At 39.2% G+C, this 22,848-nt stretch overlaps 3 protein-coding genes across 4 annotated transcripts; 1 reads left to right on the forward strand and 2 right to left on the reverse strand.

Moving 5' to 3' along the window:
• Positions 1–1,232: 1,232 nt before the first annotated feature.
• s100z (S100 calcium binding protein Z) lies at positions 1,233–12,868 on the reverse strand. Of its 2 annotated transcripts, none has more exons than XM_074617187.1 (5): positions 12,678–12,868; positions 7,836–7,928; positions 5,443–5,619; positions 5,193–5,344; positions 1,233–1,682 (listed from the first exon to the last, which is right to left on the reverse strand). In XM_074617187.1, exons 4-5 carry the CDS (start codon positions 5,331–5,333, stop codon positions 1,527–1,529), a joined length of 297 nt encoding a protein of 98 aa, XP_074473288.1. In that variant the 5' UTR covers positions 5,334–5,344; positions 5,443–5,619; positions 7,836–7,928; positions 12,678–12,868; the 3' UTR covers positions 1,233–1,526. The 2 variants fall into 2 exon arrangements, with proteins under 2 accessions (XP_074473288.1, XP_074473287.1); XM_074617186.1 differs by having other exon boundaries at positions 7,804–7,928.
• Positions 12,869–14,304: 1,436 nt separating this feature from the next.
• ch25hl2 (cholesterol 25-hydroxylase like 2) lies at positions 14,305–15,985 on the forward strand. The gene has a single exon (XM_074617646.1). It carries the CDS (start codon positions 14,495–14,497, stop codon positions 15,386–15,388), a length of 894 nt encoding a protein of 297 aa, XP_074473747.1. The 5' UTR covers positions 14,305–14,494; the 3' UTR covers positions 15,389–15,985.
• A 3,946-nt stretch (positions 15,986–19,931) lies between these two features.
• f2rl1.2 (coagulation factor II (thrombin) receptor-like 1, tandem duplicate 2) lies at positions 19,932–22,701 on the reverse strand. The gene is made up of 2 exons (XM_074617820.1): positions 22,519–22,701; positions 19,932–21,693 (listed from the first exon to the last, which is right to left on the reverse strand). Exons 1-2 carry the CDS (start codon positions 22,583–22,585, stop codon positions 20,603–20,605), a joined length of 1,158 nt encoding a protein of 385 aa, XP_074473921.1. The 5' UTR covers positions 22,586–22,701; the 3' UTR covers positions 19,932–20,602.
• Between the last annotated feature and the right edge of the window lie 147 nt (positions 22,702–22,848).

Below are 22,848 nucleotides of genomic sequence, written 5' to 3' on the forward strand. Positions count from 1 at the left end.
GACAGCAGACACTCACTCTCTCACACATGCACTTTACTTGACTATTTCCATTTGATGCTGCTTTATACTTCTACTCCACCACATTTCATACTCTACTTTTACTCTGCCACATTTATTTGACAGCTCTTATAGATACTTTTTTTGCAATGATTATCCATAGTTAATCATGATTAATCACAAATTAATCACACATTTTTGTTCAAAATGTTCCTTAAAGGGAGATTTGTCAAGTATTTAATACTCTTATCGACACGGGAGTGGGCAAATATGCTGCTTTATGCAAATGTATGTATATATCTATTATTGGAAATCAATGAACAACACAAAACAATGACAGATATTGTCCAGAAACCCTCACAGGTACTGCATTTAGCATAAAAGAAATATGCTCAAATCATAACAAACTGCAGCCCAACAGGCAACAACAGCTGTCAGTGTGTCAGTGTGCTGACTTGACTATGACTTGCCCCAAACTGCATGTGATTATCATAAAGTGGGCATGTCTGTAAAGGGGAGACTCGTGGGTACCCATAGAACCCATTTACATTCACATATCTTGAGGTCAGAGGTCAAGGGACCCCTTTTGACAATGACCATGCCACTTTTTCTGACCTTGACCAATGAAACTATTAGTCGACTAACGCTCATATGATTTTGTCGATTAATCGATTAGTCTGTAACACCGAGTTTCTCCACAAGGAATCACAATAAAGCACCACTTTAAATCTTGTGTTTAACAGAGATGTGCTCATAAGTTTCTTAGAAATAAGTCATCCAGCATGAAAAAAGCATAAAAAAAGACTAATTGACTAAATAAATCTTAGTTGATTACAACCAAACGGACCGATTAGTCGACTTGTCTGTAAAGGGGAGACTCATGGGTACCCATAGAACCCATTTACATTCACATATCTGGAGGTCAGAGGTCAAGGGACCCCTTTGAAAATGGCCACGACAGTTTTTCCTCACCAATATTTAGTGTATATTTGGAGCGGCAAAAATGTTTCCTACTAAATGCACCATCAGTTCTGCCTCCAGACATTTATATTAGAGCAGGGACAGACATGAATGAATGATGACAAAGGCGTCTTTTTAAAGGTTAATGCTATTCAATGAATTGTCAATAATGACCTAAACATACTGTGCCTTATTCTTCTTCTTCTCTTGTAATGAACCCTAGTTTGGGATATAATGCTCCAAACACAATAAAAAAAGATGACAATGACAACATGGACATTTTTCTTTTTATATTTTCCAGTTACAAACATCACTCTTATATAAACATGACTATAATTTGGGTCAGAAAAATCATTGTTTAACAGCTCCAGGCTGAAAATTGGTAAAACAAGAACATTGTTTAATCTGTGACAATAAGACAGGGTGTCTATCTACATTCATAAACATTACATCCTATACAGTGGGGGAGTGCTAGTACACATTATTCAACCGATGGGACATTTACTGTTTTGCTTTTATTGTGATGACATTTCTTTTTTTAAACGATTTAGTTTTTTTCCGACAGACATCTACTTGGATTTCTTCTTCTGCTCCTGGAAGAAGTCGTTGCAGGCGACAGTCAGGGCGGCCACCAACACAACGAACTCATTGAAATCCACCTCGTTGTCTTTGTTAGAGTCCAGGTCGTTCATGATTTTCTCCACCAGCATCGGATCCTTCTGAGACTGAAAAATAAAAAGAGAATATTAGTCCAACAAAACAAGACTTTTTGCAGGTTTTAGTCCCTCTTTAGCCCTCTGAGACCCACAATAGAGCCTTTTTTAGGGGGTTACTGGGGTTTTTTACGGGGTCCAGGGGGTCTATAGAGGGGTTCAGTGGGTCTTTAGGGGGTTACAGTTGGTCTTTAGGGGGTTCATGGGGTCTTTAGGGGGTACAGGTGGTCTTTAGGGGGTTACAGGGGCGCTTTAGGGGGTCCAGGAGGTCTTTAGGGGGTACAGGGGGTCTTTAGGGGGTTACAGTTGGTCTTAAGGGGGTTACAGGGGTCTTTAGGGGGCTACAGGGGGTCTTTAAGGGGTTACAGGGGGTTACAGTTGGTTTTAAGGGGGTTACAGTTGGTCTTTAAGGGGTTACAGGGGTCTTTAGGGGGTTACAGTCGGTCTTTAGGGGGTTACAGGGGTTACAGTTGGTTTTAAGGGGGTTACAGTTGGTCTTAAGGGGGTTACAGGGGCGCTTTAGGGGGTCCAGGAGGTCTTTAGGGGGTACAGGGGGTCTTTAGGGGGTTACAGGGGGTTACAGTTGGTCTTAAGTGGGTTACAGGGGTCTTAAGGGGGTTACAGTTGGTCTTTAGGTGGTTACAGGGGGTCTTTAGGGGCTAGACTTGTAATCCAATAGTATTGACTTTTCAGATCCCTGTTTGAACGATTAAAAACACCTTGAACACATGCTAGATTTAGGTGATGATATAGGAAATATCAGTCCAGTAGGATGAGTTACTCCTATGTAAGGGTTGTTATTGGAGCTTCATACTGTCTCAAGGCAAAAGCTGCCATCGTGTCCAGCGGAGAGCAGAGTGATGTTGCTGCTCATTGAGCCGTGAGCTGCAGCTGATCACACCACATTCATTGCTTTTGCTCATCTCCTCCAGGATTAAGAAACAAGACATGGCTTTCCTCTTACACTCTCTAACCTCCGAGGCACCGCTGATATTTACGTCATGACACTCATTAAATCAACATTTTTAGCAAAGGTTGACATTAAAATCCAGTCCACACTAAGGGCAAACTCAGATGGGATTTATTCTATTAGGAAAATATCACCTTAGCGTAGCTGCAGTTCCTTTAAAACGTTGTTTTGATTTTAAAGTAATTTAATTTAATAAATAATGTTGAAACTGTGAAACTTCTTCTAAATTAAATCCTGCATTTCATAGCAAAAACTATATATATTTTAATTTTACTTATACAAATTTAACTTTCAAGCTTTCTCCTTTCCAGTAAAGTCCTGTTTTAAGGCATCGTCACACCGGTGCGAAATTAGTTAGTCTCCCGTTCACTTCCATTATATACGAGTGTAGGGGAGAAAAACATTTGCTTCTGGTTGCGAAGTTCGAAAATTCAGTTTAGTGATGGTCACTCGCCTGCATGTGTGATCGTGCTCTTACAGTCAAACGGCAGCATATTTAGTAAAAAATAAAAAAAATACAATAAATAAATAAAAAAATAAAAAAATAATAATAATAAATAAAACTAAATACAAAATAAAATTAAAAAAATAAAAAAAATAGGAAATCAGAATCAATGACACTTCACAGTGACTTGAAAAATAAAGTTTGTCAAATTGTTTCATATTAACCATTTAAAACTTAAATAAATCTGATTAAATTAAATAAACTAGTAGGTCAAAAATCAACTAAAAAACCTGAACCGAGACGACTTGAGCTAAAGTGAAATTGAAATAATAATCAAAATGTATAAAAAAATATCTGTCCCGAGTTTCAGTCTTTTATTAATATTACCCACTTATTTCTAAAATAAACTATATATATATACTGTATATATACAGTAATGCGTCATATGTGTCAGTGTTTTTCGTCAGGGGAAACTGAGGGTGAATGTTTCGCTGGTCCTGCGTCTATTCTCAGAGGTGACTGTAACCCGAGGGGACGTGATGACATCATGGGAGTGTCTATATTTGGAGGCGATATGGGCCACTGATGATGATGATGATGATGATGCATGAGCACCTGAGGCTTCCCGTACGCATGACGGAGGAGAAGAAGTGAGAAGAAAAGAAATATATGTGAAGGCATCAGAGAGGTCTGACTCTCAGGTCTCGGCCATTTTGTTAACGCGTTGGTTCTCAATCATTCGCCGGCTCGTACTCGCTGCTGCTATCGCTCGGACTCAGGGGGCTGCGGCTTATCTCAAATGACCTCTCCAATCTCCACAGCCTTTATTTCACACGGTGATGTGATGTGATGTGAGAGCCACCAGGAGTTACACTCTGACAGCCGGATAGCAATCAGTAAGAGAAAACTATTTCCTGAGACAAGGTCAAGGATGCTCGTCTTTAAACCATCTCTGGTGTTATTTCATTTAGCTTTTATTAAGCGAGTTAACAGCAAAGCATCATCCAGAGATCCTTAATAAGTCAATTACCATAAAAGCTATTGATCATAGATCCATTGAGGACAAAAGGGAGATGCACCAACACATTCCCAATCAGGGGCAGTTCTAGGGTCAGTGTGGATCTTTGAATGAGTCTGGAGTCACACGTCTATCCACAGTGTTGGGGAATAACTAATTACATGTAATGGAGTATTTCAATTACAAAATAAATGTAATTGAAATCAGTTACAGTTACTCAGAAAAAATATGTAATTATATTTCAGTTACTAATCAAAATGTTGGTGATTACATCTGAATATATTATTATAGGTAAAAAGCTTATAGAATACAACATTCATTATGTAGCTCTGTTCTTAATTCAAGTTATATTGAAGAACTTTTAATTAATGTTTGACAGTAAGTAAAAGTGTTGAGTACTGTTGTGAGGTTTAAGCTGTTTAAATTAGGACTTTTATTGCCCAGTTTAAAACATTTGTTATAAAAAATAATCAAAACTAAAAAAGTTACATTACCTTGATGAAGTAAAAAACATAGTAAATATACTATTGCATTTCAAAAGTAACTTTCCCAACACTATTGATAAATAATGCAATCAAAATAAAATTATTATTAGCCCTTACTTACTTTAAAATATAGCTTTGTTTTAATTAGTGTAATATATGTTAAACGGTGTAGATGAAATTCAGGTGACGTTCCTTGAGAGAAAATAATTTAAAAAAGGCACCGAGGCGCTCATTAGAATAAATAAAATTTGCCACATTTTATGGCAAACACAATAAAATGCTTCATCCACTTGTAAACAAATATACCAGCCTAATAACTGAATGGTTATGACTATCAGGACATAAAGGCCTAAAGAGACTACACCGGGGAGGACCTGTTTTCTGGTCCGTCAGCACTAGTAGTAGTACTACTAGTAGTAGTAGTAGTAGTATTCTGTTTAAAACACATTGGTTCCCACTCAGCTATGAGATCAGGGTTTATATGTTTCTTTTTGGGAAGACTTCTCTCTTAACAAACAATCTGAGAATTCTTCTTCATGATGCAACGACTTCTATTCAAAGACACAATAACTTAAACAACGTAATCACGATGCTGTAACTTTACCGTGAGGAAGTCGGTGAGCTCACTGTTGAGGAGATCCTTTAACTCGCCCTTGTTGAGCTTGTATTTGTCTCCATCGTTTCCAGAGTAGTTGTAGAAAACCGTTATCAGCGCATCCATTGCGCCCTCGAGCTGGCTCGGCATTCTGCAGCTTCCTGACAATGAAAACCATTTTATAATTAACACATTTAATATAATAACATTTGAACATTATTTGGAAACAGAATGGTGTCAGTGGGAGAGGTGTTCTTACCTGGTTAGAGTCCCGTACAGCTGTGATGAGAGACGCTTTAGACGCTGCGGCTCAGCTTGTTTATTATGGAAATGAGGAGACGCTAAGCGAGCCTTCCTCTATCTTTGTGCCGGTAATTAATTCCTCAGGTGAGACGACCATGGTAACTCTGTCTTTCTTTCCAGGTTTTAATCACGGCTGTTAAAGTGAAAAACAAAACCAGTGTACCAGTGTAACCCTGGAGCCCCCGAGGGTATTCATCAGACCCTGAGCCATGAATGAGCCTTCACACATGTGTCTGCATCATTTACATCCCTGAAGTGACTCCAGCACTCTGCAATACTTCATCAGAGGAGGATCTGGTGTCCTTAAGACCTGTCAGAGAAATCTACTGAGACAATCTAATTGTTTAAAGGTGAAATGTGTAATGCCTGGGCAGCATTTCACCTCTACTACTGAGACCATACGATCTAAATTTACAGTCATAAAAAAAGCTGCTAACTAATGAAACTAACTAACAGCAGGGCAAGAATATGCAAAATTCAACCAAGCTGAACACTCTTTTTTTAATCCATCTCTCACAAACATAGACTGTATATAAGAAGTGGACGTAGTCATCATCACGTCACCCATTGGTTTGCGGACTGTCGTTTTGAAGCATCGAATTCAGCATTTTGGCCGTCGCGATCTTGTTTTTTTGCAACCTCAAGTGACACGAGAGGGTGGAGCTAAGTACAACCCAAGTTTTTAGGCCATCAAAATTTTACAATTAACTTTCATGAACTGAAAACACACTGTGAGAGGGTTATAGTTGTAAGACGAAAACACGGACAACTCCCAGACCAGACAAGGTAGCCCTGCCCTAAAGCATCCCCTGCTTTATGGTCTATCTGACTCTAAATGGGACCATAATTCACTAAATGAACATCATGCTGTGTTGAAGAAGACTTGAAACTAGCGATTGAGACCATAAACTCATGTTTACAATGTTTACTGAGGTAATAAATCAAGAGAGAAGTAGGCTCATTTTCTCATAGACTTCTATACAATCAGACTTCTTTTTGCAACCAGAGGAGTCGCCCCCTGCTGGCTGTTAGAAAGAATGCAAGTTTAAGGCACTTCAGCATCGGCTTCACCTCTCAGACCCGGAGGTTGCCCACTGTTCACCCAAAGAATTATTGCAACGGACACCAGCTAAAATCTTGCCTATAGGGCACCAAATTGGTTCAGTGTGGTTAGGTTTAGGCAACAATAGCACTTTGGGAAAGAACGTGATTTTGGTTCAAAAGTTATTAAAGTAAACACGCCGTTTCTCATGCATCAAGTCACATTTGACTTTCAGTATTTAACTAAGACCACAACCTGTCCTGAACCTTAACTAAGTACAGGGGGCACCGAAATATAACTACCAGATACTGTACTTCCAGAGCGTATATTGTTGGGGAAAACAAATAAAATATGTCGTCATTAAACATTTTGCAAATACGTTCTTAAATAACATCTTGTGTTTCTCCCTTTTATTGTTGCAAATTAGTAGTATTAAAGGTTGTTTCAGGGTTGCCCAACCTGACCACATCTACAGTATATTCCATTGACTTTGAGTTGTGTTTGATTTGTTTGTTGTTTTCCTCCCTAGCAACCTCTGGTTTCACTTCCTATCACTGAAATAAATCAAACGTGTAGTGACTTGCTTCGCCTGGCAGCAGGTCACCGTTCCCTCAGTCTCACCTTGTGACTCGAATGAATCGTCATGCTCTCATCGTAAGGGTTTATTTTTAGCAACAGCATCCTTTCATCCTTTGTCATTTTGTGTCCGACGGTCGCGTTCATACATGATTGTCCCTCCTCTCCTCTGTCACTGTGTCATAACTGACAGTGGAGAATAACACTCAGCCCCCAAAGACAACACCCGAGGGACGTTAGCTGTCAGGTGTGCTTGCAACTTTTTCTTCCACTTGCAGCCACCGCCACGGAGAAAATGAGTTTCCATTTGTTAAGGTGATGAAACAGTTTCCCCCTTACAGCTGCTAATAGTGGCAGGAAGGTGACCCACGAAACCCGTAACACAATCTGACACCAAATCATTTAAATACAACAAGTTAAAGTAGAATTGTGTCCTATCAAACAACAGTTTAGTTTGATTTTTATTTAAAAATCTAATCACAGGTCAGTCTGTGATTCGATTAAAAGGCTTTTATTGGGCTCAGTTTTACATGTCTACCCTCTAAAAACACGAGACTTCACTCCTACAATAATATCTTGGAGATAAATTTAAATATTCTGGGACAAAGCTGAAAACACAAGACCTGTTTTACATGAGGGACGGAGGGGTTTTAAAGCCCTGCTCATGATCTTTAAGGGGATAAAAAGCTCGCCTCCTACCTTCATGACAGATGATGCATCATTTTATGTACCCTCGGGTCCTCTGCAGCATCTTCAAGGTCACGGCAAAGACAACAGGAGATGATGCTTCGATTACGTTTGCACCTCGGCTTTGAAACGTCCTTCTGCAATAAGACAGAAATATATATATCCATGAATTCATCTCAACTGTAGTCAGAAATTATGAATGTATGAATCTTTAATGCAATTTTTTTTTGCATTTTAATTTTAATTTCAACATCTCAGTTTATTTATGACTATTTTTGTCCCATTGTACTTTATAGTTACCATTTATATTTGGTGTATTTGGTGGGCTACATTTTATTTTTATGCATCGTTTAATGAAATAGATACTCGTAATGTATATAATATTCTTTTTTAAGTAAGTTATGTATATAATATTCTTTTTTTAAGATAGATAGATAGATAGAGAGATAGATAGATAGATAGTAACTTTATTGATCCCGAGGGAAATTCAAGTTTCCAGCATCACAGTTCCATAGTGCAAACATAATTAGTAAAAAAATGGCACAAGTAAAACAGAGTATAATATATATATATATATATATATATATATATATATATGGTATACATATATAAACCAGATATTATAAAAAAATACCAGATATAATATAATTTATATTACCTATACTATGCACATATATGACATCTTTAATTTCACTGCATGGGATCAATAAAGTCTATATTTTCTTAAATTAATTTATTTTTATAGTTTGAATGTCAGTCATTGTCCTAACTGAAATATCTAAAAAAGTATTGGATTGGTTGCCATTACATTGTATTCATAATCCCCACATGATGAATCCTCCTGACGTCTCATATTATATTCGGATGTCTTTTTGTTGTGTGTTTCTTTTGCACTTTGTCTCGATGCTTTGGATGTTTTATGAAAAGCACCTTGAGTTACCTTGTTGCTGAAATGTGTTATAGGAATAAACTTGCTTTGCCACACTGACTCTGTATTCTCAGGATTTCATCCCCTCCTCTAACTGGAGGCTCTGTTTGAGTAGATGTAGACGTGCACCTGTTGATGAGCTCTGACATGATTCTGGTCCTTTCATACCTTCAGTAGTGGTGTTCTCACATGCTGTCACACAGCCGTACGCAGCGTTTACACAGAGACAGAAAGAAATGTACTCAAGATGAAAGAATCGAGGCACAACTCTGTATCTCTGCCCATATCTCAGGTGAGCATGATGCAGGTGATGGAAACCCTAAAGTGAAGTCCGGTTGTTGTTGTTGTATTGGAGTAGAATTAAACTCTCCATAAATTGTCCTTATATCTGCTCATTACTACATTATAGTGTGTCATTACTCATTTATTAAAGGATTATATAGTAGTAATGAATGATAAATAGGGGGAACTTAAAGTCGAGTGTATCTTTCTGGTCAGGGACGAGTCCAAGGTGTCACCATAGCTGTGGCTCTCACCCTGTCACAAGCAGTGTAAATAGCCGCTGGAGGATTTTTCTCACTGTCTCAACTTCAGAGACTGAATTTGACAAACTTAGTTACCTTCTGAGATAAAGATGACTTTTGTGTGATGACGGCCTTTTTCTCCACAGGGGCATTGTTGTTATTGATTTGTTTGTGTTTTATTAGGATCAGCTGCATCAGTATTTTTCTTCTGCTGTCTTAAGTTTAGATGACTGCGAATTTAAACTTACATCAATTTTATATGGGTTACAAATAAACATGAACAATTGATGGTAATAAAGGTGTTGCTAGCTAGCATAGGAGATTTTATCATGGCTTCAAGATCGGGGGCAATGAACCACAAGGCCCAATATAAGCATCTTTTTGTTTGTATTGACATATATTATATGTATGACAACATATTTCACTTAAATTATCACCGGGGGCGTGACGAATTTATGACACAAAAATGCGAAAACACTCGCAAATCAAACCGTTCTGCACAACGTGATTTGATGCCTTTATTCGCGGTGCAAAAGCTCAGAAAATCGACCTCGTTCTGGAAAAAAGTACGTTGCTTTTTTGGCGTGTAATATTCGCGCTCTGTGTGAAAAAAACAACAGTTCGAAAAAATAACGTGCAAATGATTCACACACACAAAAACAAAAAACAAAACATTGTAGGGCGTAAAGGGTTCCACACTCTGACTTCTTGCGTTAAATATTATATAATAGTTTTGTCCTTATTAGTGAAGATATATCAATTGAACTATTAATTAATGCACATGTACTGTATATGTTTCCTATATCAAAATATGACTAGTGTATTTCAAGTAGTCTGTGAGTTATGAAAGAAAAATGACTTCAAATGTTATAATTGCCCCCGGTCTCCCCTACACCGGATTTGTTTGCTCTGCAGTAAAAGAACATCTTTAACCTGCTAAGTAATAAAAGTAGATTAAAACCAGTTAATGAATCCCACAGAGAGCGAGCAGTAGGACACTGGAGCTGGACGGAGGCAGCAGAGCTCAGTGGATGTGTGCTCTCCCTCAGGAGTGAATGGACGAGTCTCACACCTTGTCATCGTCTCCTCAGACACCGAGCGCTGAATGTTACTGATGTGGAGGGTTCCACTTCTCATTTATTTCACCAACACCTGCCTGGCGAGTGGTGACACAAGAACCAAAAATGGTTCGCGATCGTCCGAATCAACTCAAACAGCTGATCATTGTGGCACTGAAGCTACTTCTTCTTATCGTATCTGACAATGTGCAAACAGCCGTATGCTGTTTCTCCAAAGGGTCGAGACTTTTGGATCTTATGAGTCAGTGGCCAAATCTTCTACGTCAAACTAATAGTTATTAAATTAAAACTATTAGTTCACTCATGGTTATTTTTGACTTCTGCGACTTTCATGACTTTCACAGCTTTTCCTCAAATTTGTCTTTTTGCGTCTGTAGATTTCAAAGGTAGCATTAGATGATGCCTCATTTGCATAGTCAAACATAACATTTCAGAAAACTTGTAATACAAAAAATAATTGTCTTAATGTAAGTAATCAACTGGGGAAGTTTCATGGTGATATCTATTAGTTAAATATTTTACCCTATTCACCTGTAGTGTCTTCAAAATGTATGGAATTTTACAATCCATATCTTTAAAGGCCGTTTTTTCCTCACACCCTGAGTCATAAATCTCCATTTCAGCAGCACTTATATCCACCAAACTTTCCAGTTTCATTCCTATCTATAGTCTGAAGGTTTTTACAGAGGGGTTTGTTCATGTGTCATTCATAGCCTGATTTATACAACATTTTATTCCTAAAAACATGGAGAAAATGTATTTTTTTTATGGCTGTTGACAGTATTTTCTGATTTATGAAGTGCAAAAAATTTGACTCTAATATGTTAACAAAATGAAACAAGAATTTTTAACCTGGTTTTATCCAATGTTTAGATTTCTGTTCTGGAAATGTATGCAGATTTGCACATATTTAATGAGGTAATGCCTCATTTGCACATTTAAACCTAAACCTAAACACAAAACATAATTGTCTTAGTGTAAGTAATCAACTGGGGAAGTTTCTTTTTTTTTACCTGGCAAAACTCAGTGTCATCTTTGGTGAAGACTTGATTTTTACTGCCCTCTATTGGCTGATCGGTGCTATCAGAAAGTGTGCTGATCATATGGTGAGGTCTAATGTGTTACTGTACACTTTAAACTGTCCTATTAGAGATAGACATGTTGTTTTTTTAATGATCTAAATGTTTTATTTCCCCACACAGTTTACAGAGCACACAACACTTTTGTACCCTGCTTCTATAATACACTCCAGTTATAAAGCAGCGCTGTCATTAGTTTGTTCCTCTCCATGGCAAACATAAACTGTATATGTGCCTTAGAATAATGCAAAATCAATAATAAAATAATATTTATCATAATTAAATGTAGTTCTCAACTTCTGCTATGAAGTGAAATTAAAATAGTTTTCTCAATTGCTTTTCCGAGGTTAAGAATGAACTTTGAACTTCATATATTTACTATGTTTCGGCTTTTTGTATTATTGTTTGATGAAAATTAGATTTTTAGGCAGTTAAGTGAGGATGGATGATGCCTGAATTGGACAGTTTAAAGGTCCAGTATTGTAAAAAGTGAGATTTTCATGTCTTTTATATTATAAAGCAGGTTTAAGTGATATATAAATACTGTGAAAGTATCAAAACACTCAATCCATGGAGCAATACACACAGCCTGTATTCAGGAATTGTGCGTTTGAAACAAGCCGTTAGGATTTCTTTCTATTCGTGATGTCACAAATCTACAATATTTAGACAATTTCACAGATTTAAACGTAAACATTCTAAATGTGTCACAGTTTATTCCCTGGTTGCAGTGTATGTGAATGACATCAGCTGACAGGATGTAAACATGGACCCAAACTGTTTCCTAGCAACGCAATTCCGTTGCAATTCCGTTGAAATGCACTAAAACAGAGCGTTTCAGACAGAGGGTGAATACAGGTATATTCAGGCTGACAGTATGAGAAAAATAATGTGTTTTTTGAACATTAAAGCATGGAAACATGTTCTAGTAGAAACAAAAAATACAAGTATGAACCTGAAAATGAGCACGATATGGGACCTTTAAGTATCAATTTGCACTAATTCACCAATAAAAAAAAATGTTGCATTACACACTAATATTAGCCTGAAGTTCCAATACAATTGATCAGTAGTGAAAGAAGTACTTATATTTTACTTGAGTAAAAGTAGCAATACTAGAACGTAGAAGTACAATTAAAAGTAAAAGTACTGCATTGAAAAACTTACTACTTGGTGAGTAAAAGAACTCAAGTATCAGCATCGAAATATACTTAAAGTACCCAAATATGCAGAGTACTGCAAAGTAATCTGATTACTGTTGTTAATAGCGACTTACTTTAAATTGTAGCTTTCCAGTGAGTTCCGGTGTGATGGTTTCCCTTTCAGACGGTTTGTAATCCAACATGGAAAACAACTGTGTTCTTTTAGAGACTTCATTAAACTAATAAATCCAACAATGAAGGTCTTCTGTGAGTATTTATCCATGTTGACAGACTTTGTTGTTGTTCTTTTAATATAATGGCAGGATACAATCGCTATTTATAAGGTGAATACCGCCACCTACTGCACTGGAGTGTGGACCAGTAGATTGGCAGGAAAATAAATAAATAATAATAAATAAAATATTAATAATAATAATAAATAAATAACAAAAATAAAATACTACTACTACTAATAATAATTAAATTATCTCCATTATTCCTGTTGCCCTTAAAGGGACTGTTTGTAAGAATCAGAAATGCTTGTTAACAGCGACACCTGTGGCCGTTAAGTCATGAAAGTCAGCGTCGTGCTTGTGCTCGCTCTACATAGACATAAAGGTGGAGGAGCTGCAGCAGTTATTTCCGTACAAACGTCCACTGTACATTCACTAGATATTCTCAGAGCTAAACTAACTCTTCTGCAGTGTGGAGTGAGCGCGCATGCATGTGAGAGGTGGAGCAAAATATATGTCATTGTTTTGTGTTGTTTTATTGATGTCTAATAATAAATATATACATTTATTTGCATAAAGCAGCATATTTGTCCACTCCCATGTTAATAAGAGTGTTAAATACTTGACAAATCTCCCTTTAAGGTACATTTTGAACTGATAAAAAATGTCAATGTCAGATTGCGATTAACTATGGACAATCATGCGATTAATCGTGATTAAATATGTTAATCGATTGACAGACCTAGTTATATTATGTCTCATCATGTCATGCCAGATGTATTCATTCAGTGTCTATGGAACAACTCCAAATAGCATCTATTAAATGTGTTTTGTGTTGCGATGCTGTAATGAAACATTCAGGCTCCTTCCTCACTGCTTCTCTGCTCAAAGCCGACACGCTGCTGTTCATTCTGATAGAATCCAATGAAACATGATTGATTGAACAGTAGAACAAATACAAGTTAAATGTCTGACTATAAAGCACATAGTCACACTTTATTTATTTAAACCTCCGCTCTCTACAAAAACATTGTGTCACATCATAGAAACCAGAGCTGCGGTCGCTGCTCCAGTTCAGTTTTTCTACAATGAAATCTCTTTTTTCTGTAAACAAACTCAAACTGAGCGACAATACAGCATCAGACAGGAAGTGCTTTTGAATACATGTCTCTTTTTGACAGCTTTTCTATGATTAATTACTCTTTAGGGGCTCATGCTGTTTGTGTTTATTTGTTTGTGTTTGATGATCTGAGAGCGAGAGAGAGACCAGAAACATTATCAGGCTGATTATTAATATGCAGCAGGGAATATATAACTTCATGTAATATACTTTTCATTCAGCTAAAAAACACACAGCTCCTACTTTTTTGTCACAAAGTCAAAAATCCCAAGTGAACGGAAGCTCTCTCTCCATGATTTGGGTCAAAAATGAGAGCTGTTGTGGCCCCGCTCCTGAGTCCTGGCTGCGGTCCTTGTGCCCATGAAAAAGAGCCTTTACAGAGCGCCTTCTTTTAAGAAGCGAGGGTTGGAGGAGGGGGGAGTGGAGGTGGGGCTTGAACATACATAAGAGGCTAAGACAGTCCGCCAGTCCAATTTGGCACAACATCACCAGACAATTTGCTGTTGCTTAACCTATACGAGGACGCTGATTGGATCTTTCAGACCCACCTCATCCACTCGGATCGGCCTTTTTTTTGGAGGAGAAAGCCTCGTCAGTGATGAGCACAGGCAGGTTACTCAGAACTTCATCCTGTATGTCGGATGGGTACAACGTGACTGGGGGCTGGTCCCAGGGCTTGGTCCTGCAGCCTGCCTGGGACTACCTCCACCAGAACCACCACGACCTCCTGAGGAGCCCTCTGTTCCCCGTGGTGCTCTCCGTCACCACCTACTTCCTCCTGGTTGGTCTTTACACCCTGCTTGACCTGCTGGCTCCCACCTGGCCCTGCATCAACCGCTACAGGCTCAACCCCGACAGAGTCGTCACCTGGCCTAACATCTGGACCACCCTGGGCGTCACCATGTATAACCACCTGCTTTACATCTTTCCCGCCGCGGTCGCCCAGTGGCTGTGGAGGCCGCCCACCCCGTTGCCCTGCGAGGCGCCCACTCTCTGGAGCTTCTTCCTGGGCATCCTGGGCTGCACGATGGTCTTTGACTTCCAGTATTACCTGTGGCACCTGCTGCACCACCGGGTGCCGTGGTTGTACCGCACGTTCCACGCCGTGCACCACCAGTACAACCAACCCTTCAGCCTCGTCACCCAGTACCTGTCTGGCTGGGAGTTGTTCAGCGTGGGCTTTTGGGCTACAGTAGACCCCATCCTGCTCCAGTGCCACTGCCTCACAACGTGGGGCTTCATGGTCTTCAACATCTACATTTCCACCGAGGACCACTGCGGCTACGACTTCCCGTGGGCCATGCATAAGCTGGTGCCCTTTGGCCTCTGGGGGGGCGCGCCCAAGCATGACGCTCACCACCAGCGGCCCAACACTAACTTCGCCCCTTTCTTCTCTCACTGGGACTGGCTGGGGGGAACCCACGCCGTGCCAACTCCCTCCAGCCACGCTGCCGCGGCGGAGCCAGACCTGATGAAAGGGAGGAAAGAATAAAGAGCTAAAGAGAATTAATCTCTCATTGACTCTGTCGCTCTTTTACTCAAACGGCCTCTTTTGTACCTGCTCTCACTCCAACACACTCTCTCTTTCCCGTCTGTCTTTTTGATATTATTATCTTGACTCACTCTCTAACAGAACATCTTCTGATTATCAGTCTAACATTTGACTACCTGGTAAGTTGTTGAGAAGATTGATCTCGTTTCGTGTACAATGCTAGTATAGATTATGCTTTACTGTTGTACATTTATCTCTTACTCATAGAGATGTCCCTTGGTGTAATCTTACCGTATTCTCAGGTCAGTTTCATAACATGTCTTGAGCTCTTACTGAGTATTTCTCTGATGGTAGATGGTGTGATCTGTCACAGTGATTACACACACGTTAGCACATACATTGTCCCTCTCTCCCTGCCTGCTCAGCACTGACCCTCTCACTCACACGCATGAATAGCGGTCTTTTAGCTGCACATGCGTGGGCGCAATACTAATCTATCGCCCTCTCTTTGAGACGCTCTTATACTGGATGAGTTCTTAATAAACCTCCCCCCAAAAAGACAATACCTTTGTGATACAGCTGAGAAAATAAAAATGGAATATTTTCATTATGTCTTGTGTTATCTTTGAAATATCTTATCTTATCTTATGTTATCTTATGTTGGACCGAGATTACAATGAGAATTTTTCCATTGATTTCACATTTTAGAATAAATCAAAGTAAAGTCATGTGGCTCAGAAATAATGTGTAAATCAAATAAATTTCTAATGAAGCACTGACTACTTTAACAACTTCTTTTTTACTTTGATGTGGTATTACTTGCATTTCAACAAACAAACCAGCAGAGGTCCCTTGTCCTCCAGTCAGAGAGACAAGGCTTCAAACACAGCCACTTCTACTACTAAATTTGTTTTGACAGATTAATCTCTAGGGTAACACAAGATGCACACTTTTTTCCTTTGTGTGGTAGCGAACAGTATCTAATAATGTGTGTGTCATAGTATCGTGGTGTGGTGGTGATCTACACTGTGACTCTTCTCTTCTTTGTTTCCATTCGCCTGTTTACACTGGCTGTCAGAACTGGTTTGACGTGTTTCTCATTCACAAGGGAACTGACGGTTGCAACAGGTCGTGCTTATTTTAGAAACACTGCAATAAAGTACTCTAGTACTTGGATTTCAAGTATGAATTAAATAAACAAACTTCATCCCCATCTGGCATGGATCTCTAATGTGTATGCATTCTCATTGTTAGCTATTTTTAAAATCTTAAATTAAAGATGCAGTAGGCAGAATATATTTTTGGCATCATTGGGCAAAGATTCCATAATAACCTTTCAGCATATTGTAATTCAAGTGTTCTGAGAGATAACTAGACTTCTGCTCCTCCTCATGGCTCTGTTTTCAGGCTTGCCCGTGACGGGAGACTTTGGCCAATCACAGGTCATTTCAGAGAGAGAGAGCGTTCCTATTGGCTGTGCTCCGGTCATGTGACCGGAACTTGGCATTCCTTCACTCAGATTTCACAATGGCGGCGGCGCCACAAACTCATTTTACAGCTAAACCGTGCACTACAAGATGATTCTGAAAACAACAACTCGTAGACGGCAACTAGACAGCAGACCTCAGATCAGCTCTGACTGCTTGTTTTCCTCCGGTCTGTGAAATCTTGCAGATGCCTTAAGGAACACCAGAGGACACAGAGGAACATGATTTTTTTCAGGTTACCTGTTTCATGCATTACTGTCACGATATAGCGACTGTTTTATAAAAATAACTTTTTTTAATCATTTTTGCTCTAATCTCACCTACTGCAGCTTTAATAGAAATAACTTAGGAAGTTCAAATTAAGCTATTTCCTGTCAAAAGATGAATTTCTCAAGACTGTGTCTGGTGAGGTGTGATTTATTCTGCAATGTACCAGCACCCATATGGAAGTTGTGTAGATGTAAACAAACTCTTATTTCATGTTCTCACGCAAAAATCTAAAAATATTCTTCCTCATATTTTAGCCTTTGTCAACATTGTGGTTACAGAATTGTTGCAATTGTTGCGATAACCTTAAAGCACCGCACATGTTGCATCATGGGAAATATGCAACAGAAACCGCCACACGAGTGTGTAACTGCATGCAGATGTAACTCCATTGCAACTTTGCCCTTTTTTTACCACGATGACAGCCTTGTGTACACGTTGAAAACACTGAATTATAAACACAGCTGAAGTTAAAAAAAGATTTTAACAGATTTCGAAACAACATTTGATGGTTTGATGATTGGGAAATACGCTTATTTGCTTTCTAGCTGTGAGTTAGATGACAACATGTAGATGACAAGATGTTCTCATCTCTAAATGCTAAATATGTCAGCAGCAGGTTAGCTTAGCTTTGCATAAAGACTGGAAACAGGGGGAAACAGCTGGCCTGACTCTTTGCATATAGGTGGAAAAAAATCTGCCTACCACCACCTCTAAATTTGACTAGTCACTAATTTGACTTTGACGGCCAGGTAAAATCACCTGTCGTCTTTACAATTCAGTTTTTGTATGGAGTAAACTAACAACATAAAACATTGGACACGGAAACTATGTGTTGAATTGAGCTCTTTGGAGTGCAGCCTTTTTAAATGTGCCTGTGCATGTGAAACAATCATAAAACAAAACTGGAAATGTGTGTTCTTGCATCATGTTCACCCTTGAAGCTGAAGTAGGTGAGCTTGGAGCAAATGTAATTAAAAAAAGTTATTTTTTATAAAACGGTCACTATATCGTGACAGTAGTTCATGAAACAGGTAACCTGAAAAAAATCATGTTCCTCTGTGTCCTCCGGTGCTCCTAACGCATCTGCAAGATTTCAAAAACCGGAGGAAAACAAGCAGACAGAGCTGATCTGAGGTCTGCTGTCCAGCTGCTGTCTATGAGAGCCGGCTGTCAATCACTCGCGATCTCCGACCAAACGGTCAAACTAGGCAGCACTGATCAAATATGAATCAATATTATGTTACGTTAATGCCTATTTCTCTCCTCAGATGTTTCCAGAATCATCTTGTAGTGCACGGCTTAGTTGTAAAATGAGAAAATGTGCCGCCGCCGCCGTCATTGTGAAATCTGATGAAGGAACGCCAAGTTCTGATCACATGACCGGAGCACAGCCAATAGGAACGCTCTCTCAGTGAAATGATCTGTGAGTCACGGGCTAGATTTTCTAAAGCCTGAAAACAGAGCCATAAGGAGGTGCAGAAGTCTAGTTATCTCTCAGAACACTTAAAATTACAATATGCTCAAAGGTTATTATGACATCTTTGCCCAATGATGCCACAAATATACTGACTACTGCAGCTTTAAGTAATGTGCCTTTCAATTATCATTCATGGTCGTGCATTCTGCTACAGGAAGTATCACTCCTTGCATAAATGATGTACCCAAATCTTTAAGAAACAAATTATCTTTTACAAAACATAACCAAAGTTTCTGTGTTGACTTAATCATTTTACGGCTCTTAAATTACTCTTTTTCCCTTCTATAATTCTTCCCCTGTATTTTATTATAAGTTATCCTTTACAGCCTCAGGTCACTTTGTTTAGATATGAATCATGTGTTATTTGTTTCTAAACAAAGCGACCTTCATGAGCGTTCCTGTTTGCCCTGGTCACATGGTGTGTAAACTGTGTAAATGTATCATGGAAAGGGAGTGGCTCCGTCTTCAGCATGAGAAAAGAAGCTATTCCACTCTGAGTGCTGACAAAAGGTAAGATGACACCCACATGCCAATCATTTACCTCCGCCTCAACCAGTCATTAAACAGGAAGCTTTATCACCCTTCACAGTGTGTGTGCGTACCTGGGGGGAAGGGGGAGGACTCTTTGGGTGGGGCTGTTGCCTGAAAAACACCACTTCATTTACTTCTTATCTACAGATAAAAGACAAAGAGCATTCACTTTGGTTCACAATACCCCTCTGTTGACAGCATATTGTCTTTTAGGAGAGAATGTGAGGAGATTTGAACTGAAAATCAAACGTATGGCTTAAACACGGCATGGCTGGTATTTAATACAAATCAAGAAGAGGGCTGCATTTAAGTCAACTATCAAAAGGGAAAGGTGTTGTGTGAATCGATAAATAACAAATGGAAAAGTGTTGAATGTTTCACATGCAGGTGAAACGTGGCGGGACACTGAATCTATAGTGTGAGGACGACCTGTTTTAGGTCATCCTCACAACACGCCTCATCACGCTCCTACACATTCTTTAACCCCCTCCGCTCTGACACACTTTTTTTCTGGCTGTTCCTTCAGAAAACAGTGTGATTAAACACTAACTATGTAAACATTAAAATACTTGTTTAAAATTAAAATAAAACTGGTTTGTGCACTTTTCTAACACTAAAAACACATTCCATGAATTCCTCAAGGCGATGAGAGTGATCCATGACAATGAGTCTACGTCCCTCTCCGGCTGCGTGGTGTAAATGAGACCGGTGACTCACTCCACAAAGGAATTCAATCAGTTACGCAATATTAAAAAAGAGTTTCACAGAAACTACATCCTGTTGTTTTATCATTTATTTAAGAAACTATGTAACAGTGCCACCTTGTTTCTCATCAAACTTAAAACTTTAAAGTATATCAACAATTTAAAACATGTGGTTTAAAAGGACGGGATAAAAACATGTTGGCTGCAGGAATGTGCCGAATAGGCAAGATATAAAAACAGGAATTCATATTAAAGTTGATGATTTGACTGAAGTTTCACTTGATCTATTCCTCTGAACACATCTGGTTTATGCATTACAGATGTTCATTTGCTTTAAATGGTCTTCAGTGCAGTTAACTAGTCACAATCTTTGGAAAAAAACACATTTTGTGCAGCTAAATATCAGTCTTTAACAGGCTTTTTCTCCAATTATATATACATATATTAAAAAAAATGAAAATATGTGTTCATGTTTCACATTTGAACACTAAACAACAGTTCATAATGTAGTCATATACATCTTAAAATGTACTCCGCTCGCATCCCAGCACAATTATCTTCACAGTTCATCTTTGGTTGTCTGATGTGTTGAGGTTATGTGGTTATGACTGATGGGCCTTTATGTCCATTATTACAGACCTATCTACTGTGTCTCAGCGCCACAGGGTCTGCGTGGCGATGCCGTGTTTTGCAAACAACAGGCATGATATCCCATCAGTGTCTCTCCTTTATATGGATCTGATCTCTAACAGCTGCTGCTCTGCGTGTTCCCACTATCCGACATGAATGACTTTGTCTTCCTGGAGTATTTCATGGAGCTGAATGAAACCCTCATCCTCTCCACAGTCCTTGCGCTCCTGCACCGCAGAGTGTTCTTCACGTGGTTCCTGAAGTCCTCGGACACGTAGTAGTAGATGAACGGGTCCAGGCAGCTGTTGAGGCTGGCCAAGCACAACGTGGAGATGTAGAAGCCGTAGCCGTTGTTCTCCACTCCGTCCTTCAGTAGGGAGTAGTGCACCACCAGCATGATGTTACTGGGGATGAAACACAGGACGAACGTCACCAGGACGATCACGATCAACACCACGGCTTTCTTGCGGTTCTTGCCGGCCGCGCTGTCCTCCATGCTGTTCCCCAGAGCCTTGAGTAGCAGAACATAGGCCACGACGATCACTATACAGGGAATGAGGAACACCACCAAACCCATGAAGATGAAATAGTAGTAGGGGAGCTGCACGGACGGGAACGGGTTGAGGGGGTCCACTATAACGTTGACATCGTGGCAGGTGGTGATGTTGGGGTCTTTGAGCTTGGCGGTGTGGTCGTACAGGTACAGAGGCGTGCTGGTGAGCCAGATGAACGCCCAGATGGCCACGCAGACACCGATGGCCACTTTGTTGTTCCTCTTATGCTGGGACAGAGGGTGGGCCACCACCCAGTACCTCTGCAAGCTGAGGCAGGCGATGAAGAGGATGGAGCAGTACATGTTGCCGTAGAAGAAGCTCACGAGGACTTTGCACAGCGGCTCGCCGTAGATCCAGTTGTTGCCGTTGAAATGGTAGGAGATCTTTAGCGGCGTCCAAATGACGAAAAGCAGGTCGGCCAGAGCCAAGTTGGCCATGTAGATGGACGACGGGTGCTTCTTCTTGGTCCTGAAGAGGAACACCCAGATGGCCATGCCGTTGGCAGGAAGTCCCACCGCGAACACGATGATGTAGACGATCGGGAGGAAGACTGTGGTGAGCTTACTCTTCAGCGCGATAGCTACTGCCGGGCTCACAACAACTTGATCTGAGTTTTCAGGGTCCTTAACTCCGAAGTACCCTCGTCCTTTACCTAAGACAATATGACAGGTTTAAAGAAGTATTAGGACTGAAATGATTATTGATTAAGCAATTTTTCCAACCAGACAAAATATTAATTGTTAACTATTTTGATAATTAGTCAATCATCAAAAAAAATTATAATAAAAAAATAAATATATAAATATATATATATATACACACACACAAATATATTTATATATATAAAAATATTTATAAATATATATTAAATATTTCCAGCTTCTCAAAAGTTAGGATTTGCTGCTTTATATCATTATCAAAATCTACTATCTGACAAACTATCTTCAGGTCTATACGTTTAGGAGGACAGAACAAGATATTTGAAAACATCACCTCTAGCATTTTTCATTATTGTCTTTTTAGGTTAAAAGATACAATATATAACAGAGGAGTCTATAATGACATAAAAACAATTATTAATTGCAGCCCTCATACAAATAGCTATCCTATAAACCTTATTACTGTAGCTGAAGAAGCGCAATATAAGCTAATAATAATAAAAATAACAATAATAATAGAGCTAAAGTGATCTCAAGAGGTTACATGATACCTGTATTAAATATTCTTGATATATATATAATTTTTTTACCTACATTTCCTGACACACCTGTCTGTTTTGGGAGCTGACCACCACCCAAAGTCACAATTCAGTCAAAAAAGTCTCTCTAATTATGACAACAATGTTTTAAAACATTTATCTTATTATAGATAAATATTGACAGAGTATTTCTGTGTTAATAAACTCTCTTTGGATGAGTCTATTGTCTCATTAGCTCGGTATCTGCGACACAATAAAACAGAGGACTTCCGGTCTTACCTGCAGCATTAGAGGCAGAAAAGCAGCAGAAAAGCAGCAGCAGAGTCAATAACCGAGTTAAATCCATGTCTGTGTACTTTACACGCTCAGTTGTACTCGTCTTTAACTGCCTCTCCCTCCAGCAACTTCTTAAATGTCCTGCAACCTTGACGGAAATGAGGACACACCCCGAGACTACCTGTTGGTACGATGCTTACGTCATCTATGACCCGCCCACCTGTTGGTAGTTTTCCTTCACAGGTTTCCATGAACTCTCCAAGAAGAGTCTATTAATAATAATATTAATATATATAATAGAGTAGATTTTAATATATTCTAATATAATATATA

The sequence above is a fragment of the Sebastes fasciatus genome, chromosome 19 (genome assembly GCF_043250625.1).
Source record: "Sebastes fasciatus isolate fSebFas1 chromosome 19, fSebFas1.pri, whole genome shotgun sequence".
NCBI lineage: Eukaryota > Metazoa > Chordata > Actinopteri > Perciformes > Sebastidae > Sebastes > Sebastes fasciatus.

Coding starts and splice junctions, on each gene's coding strand:
- f2rl1.2 (XM_074617820.1), bottom strand. CDS start 22,585: ATGGATTTAACTCGGTTATTGACTCTGCTGCTGCTTTTCTGCTGCTTT. Junction 21,694..22,518: donor TTCTGCCTCTAATGCTGCAG/GTAAGACCGGAA, acceptor ATATTGTCTTAG/GTAAAGGACGAGGGTACTTC.
- s100z (XM_074617187.1), bottom strand. CDS start 5,333: ATGCCGAGCCAGCTCGAGGGCGCAATGGATGCGCTGATAACGGTTTTC. Junction 1,683..5,192: donor AGCTCACCGACTTCCTCACG/GTAAAGTTACAG, acceptor TTTATTTTTCAG/TCTCAGAAGGATCCGATGCT.
- ch25hl2 (XM_074617646.1), top strand. CDS start 14,495: ATGAGCACAGGCAGGTTACTCAGAACTTCATCCTGTATGTCGGATGGG.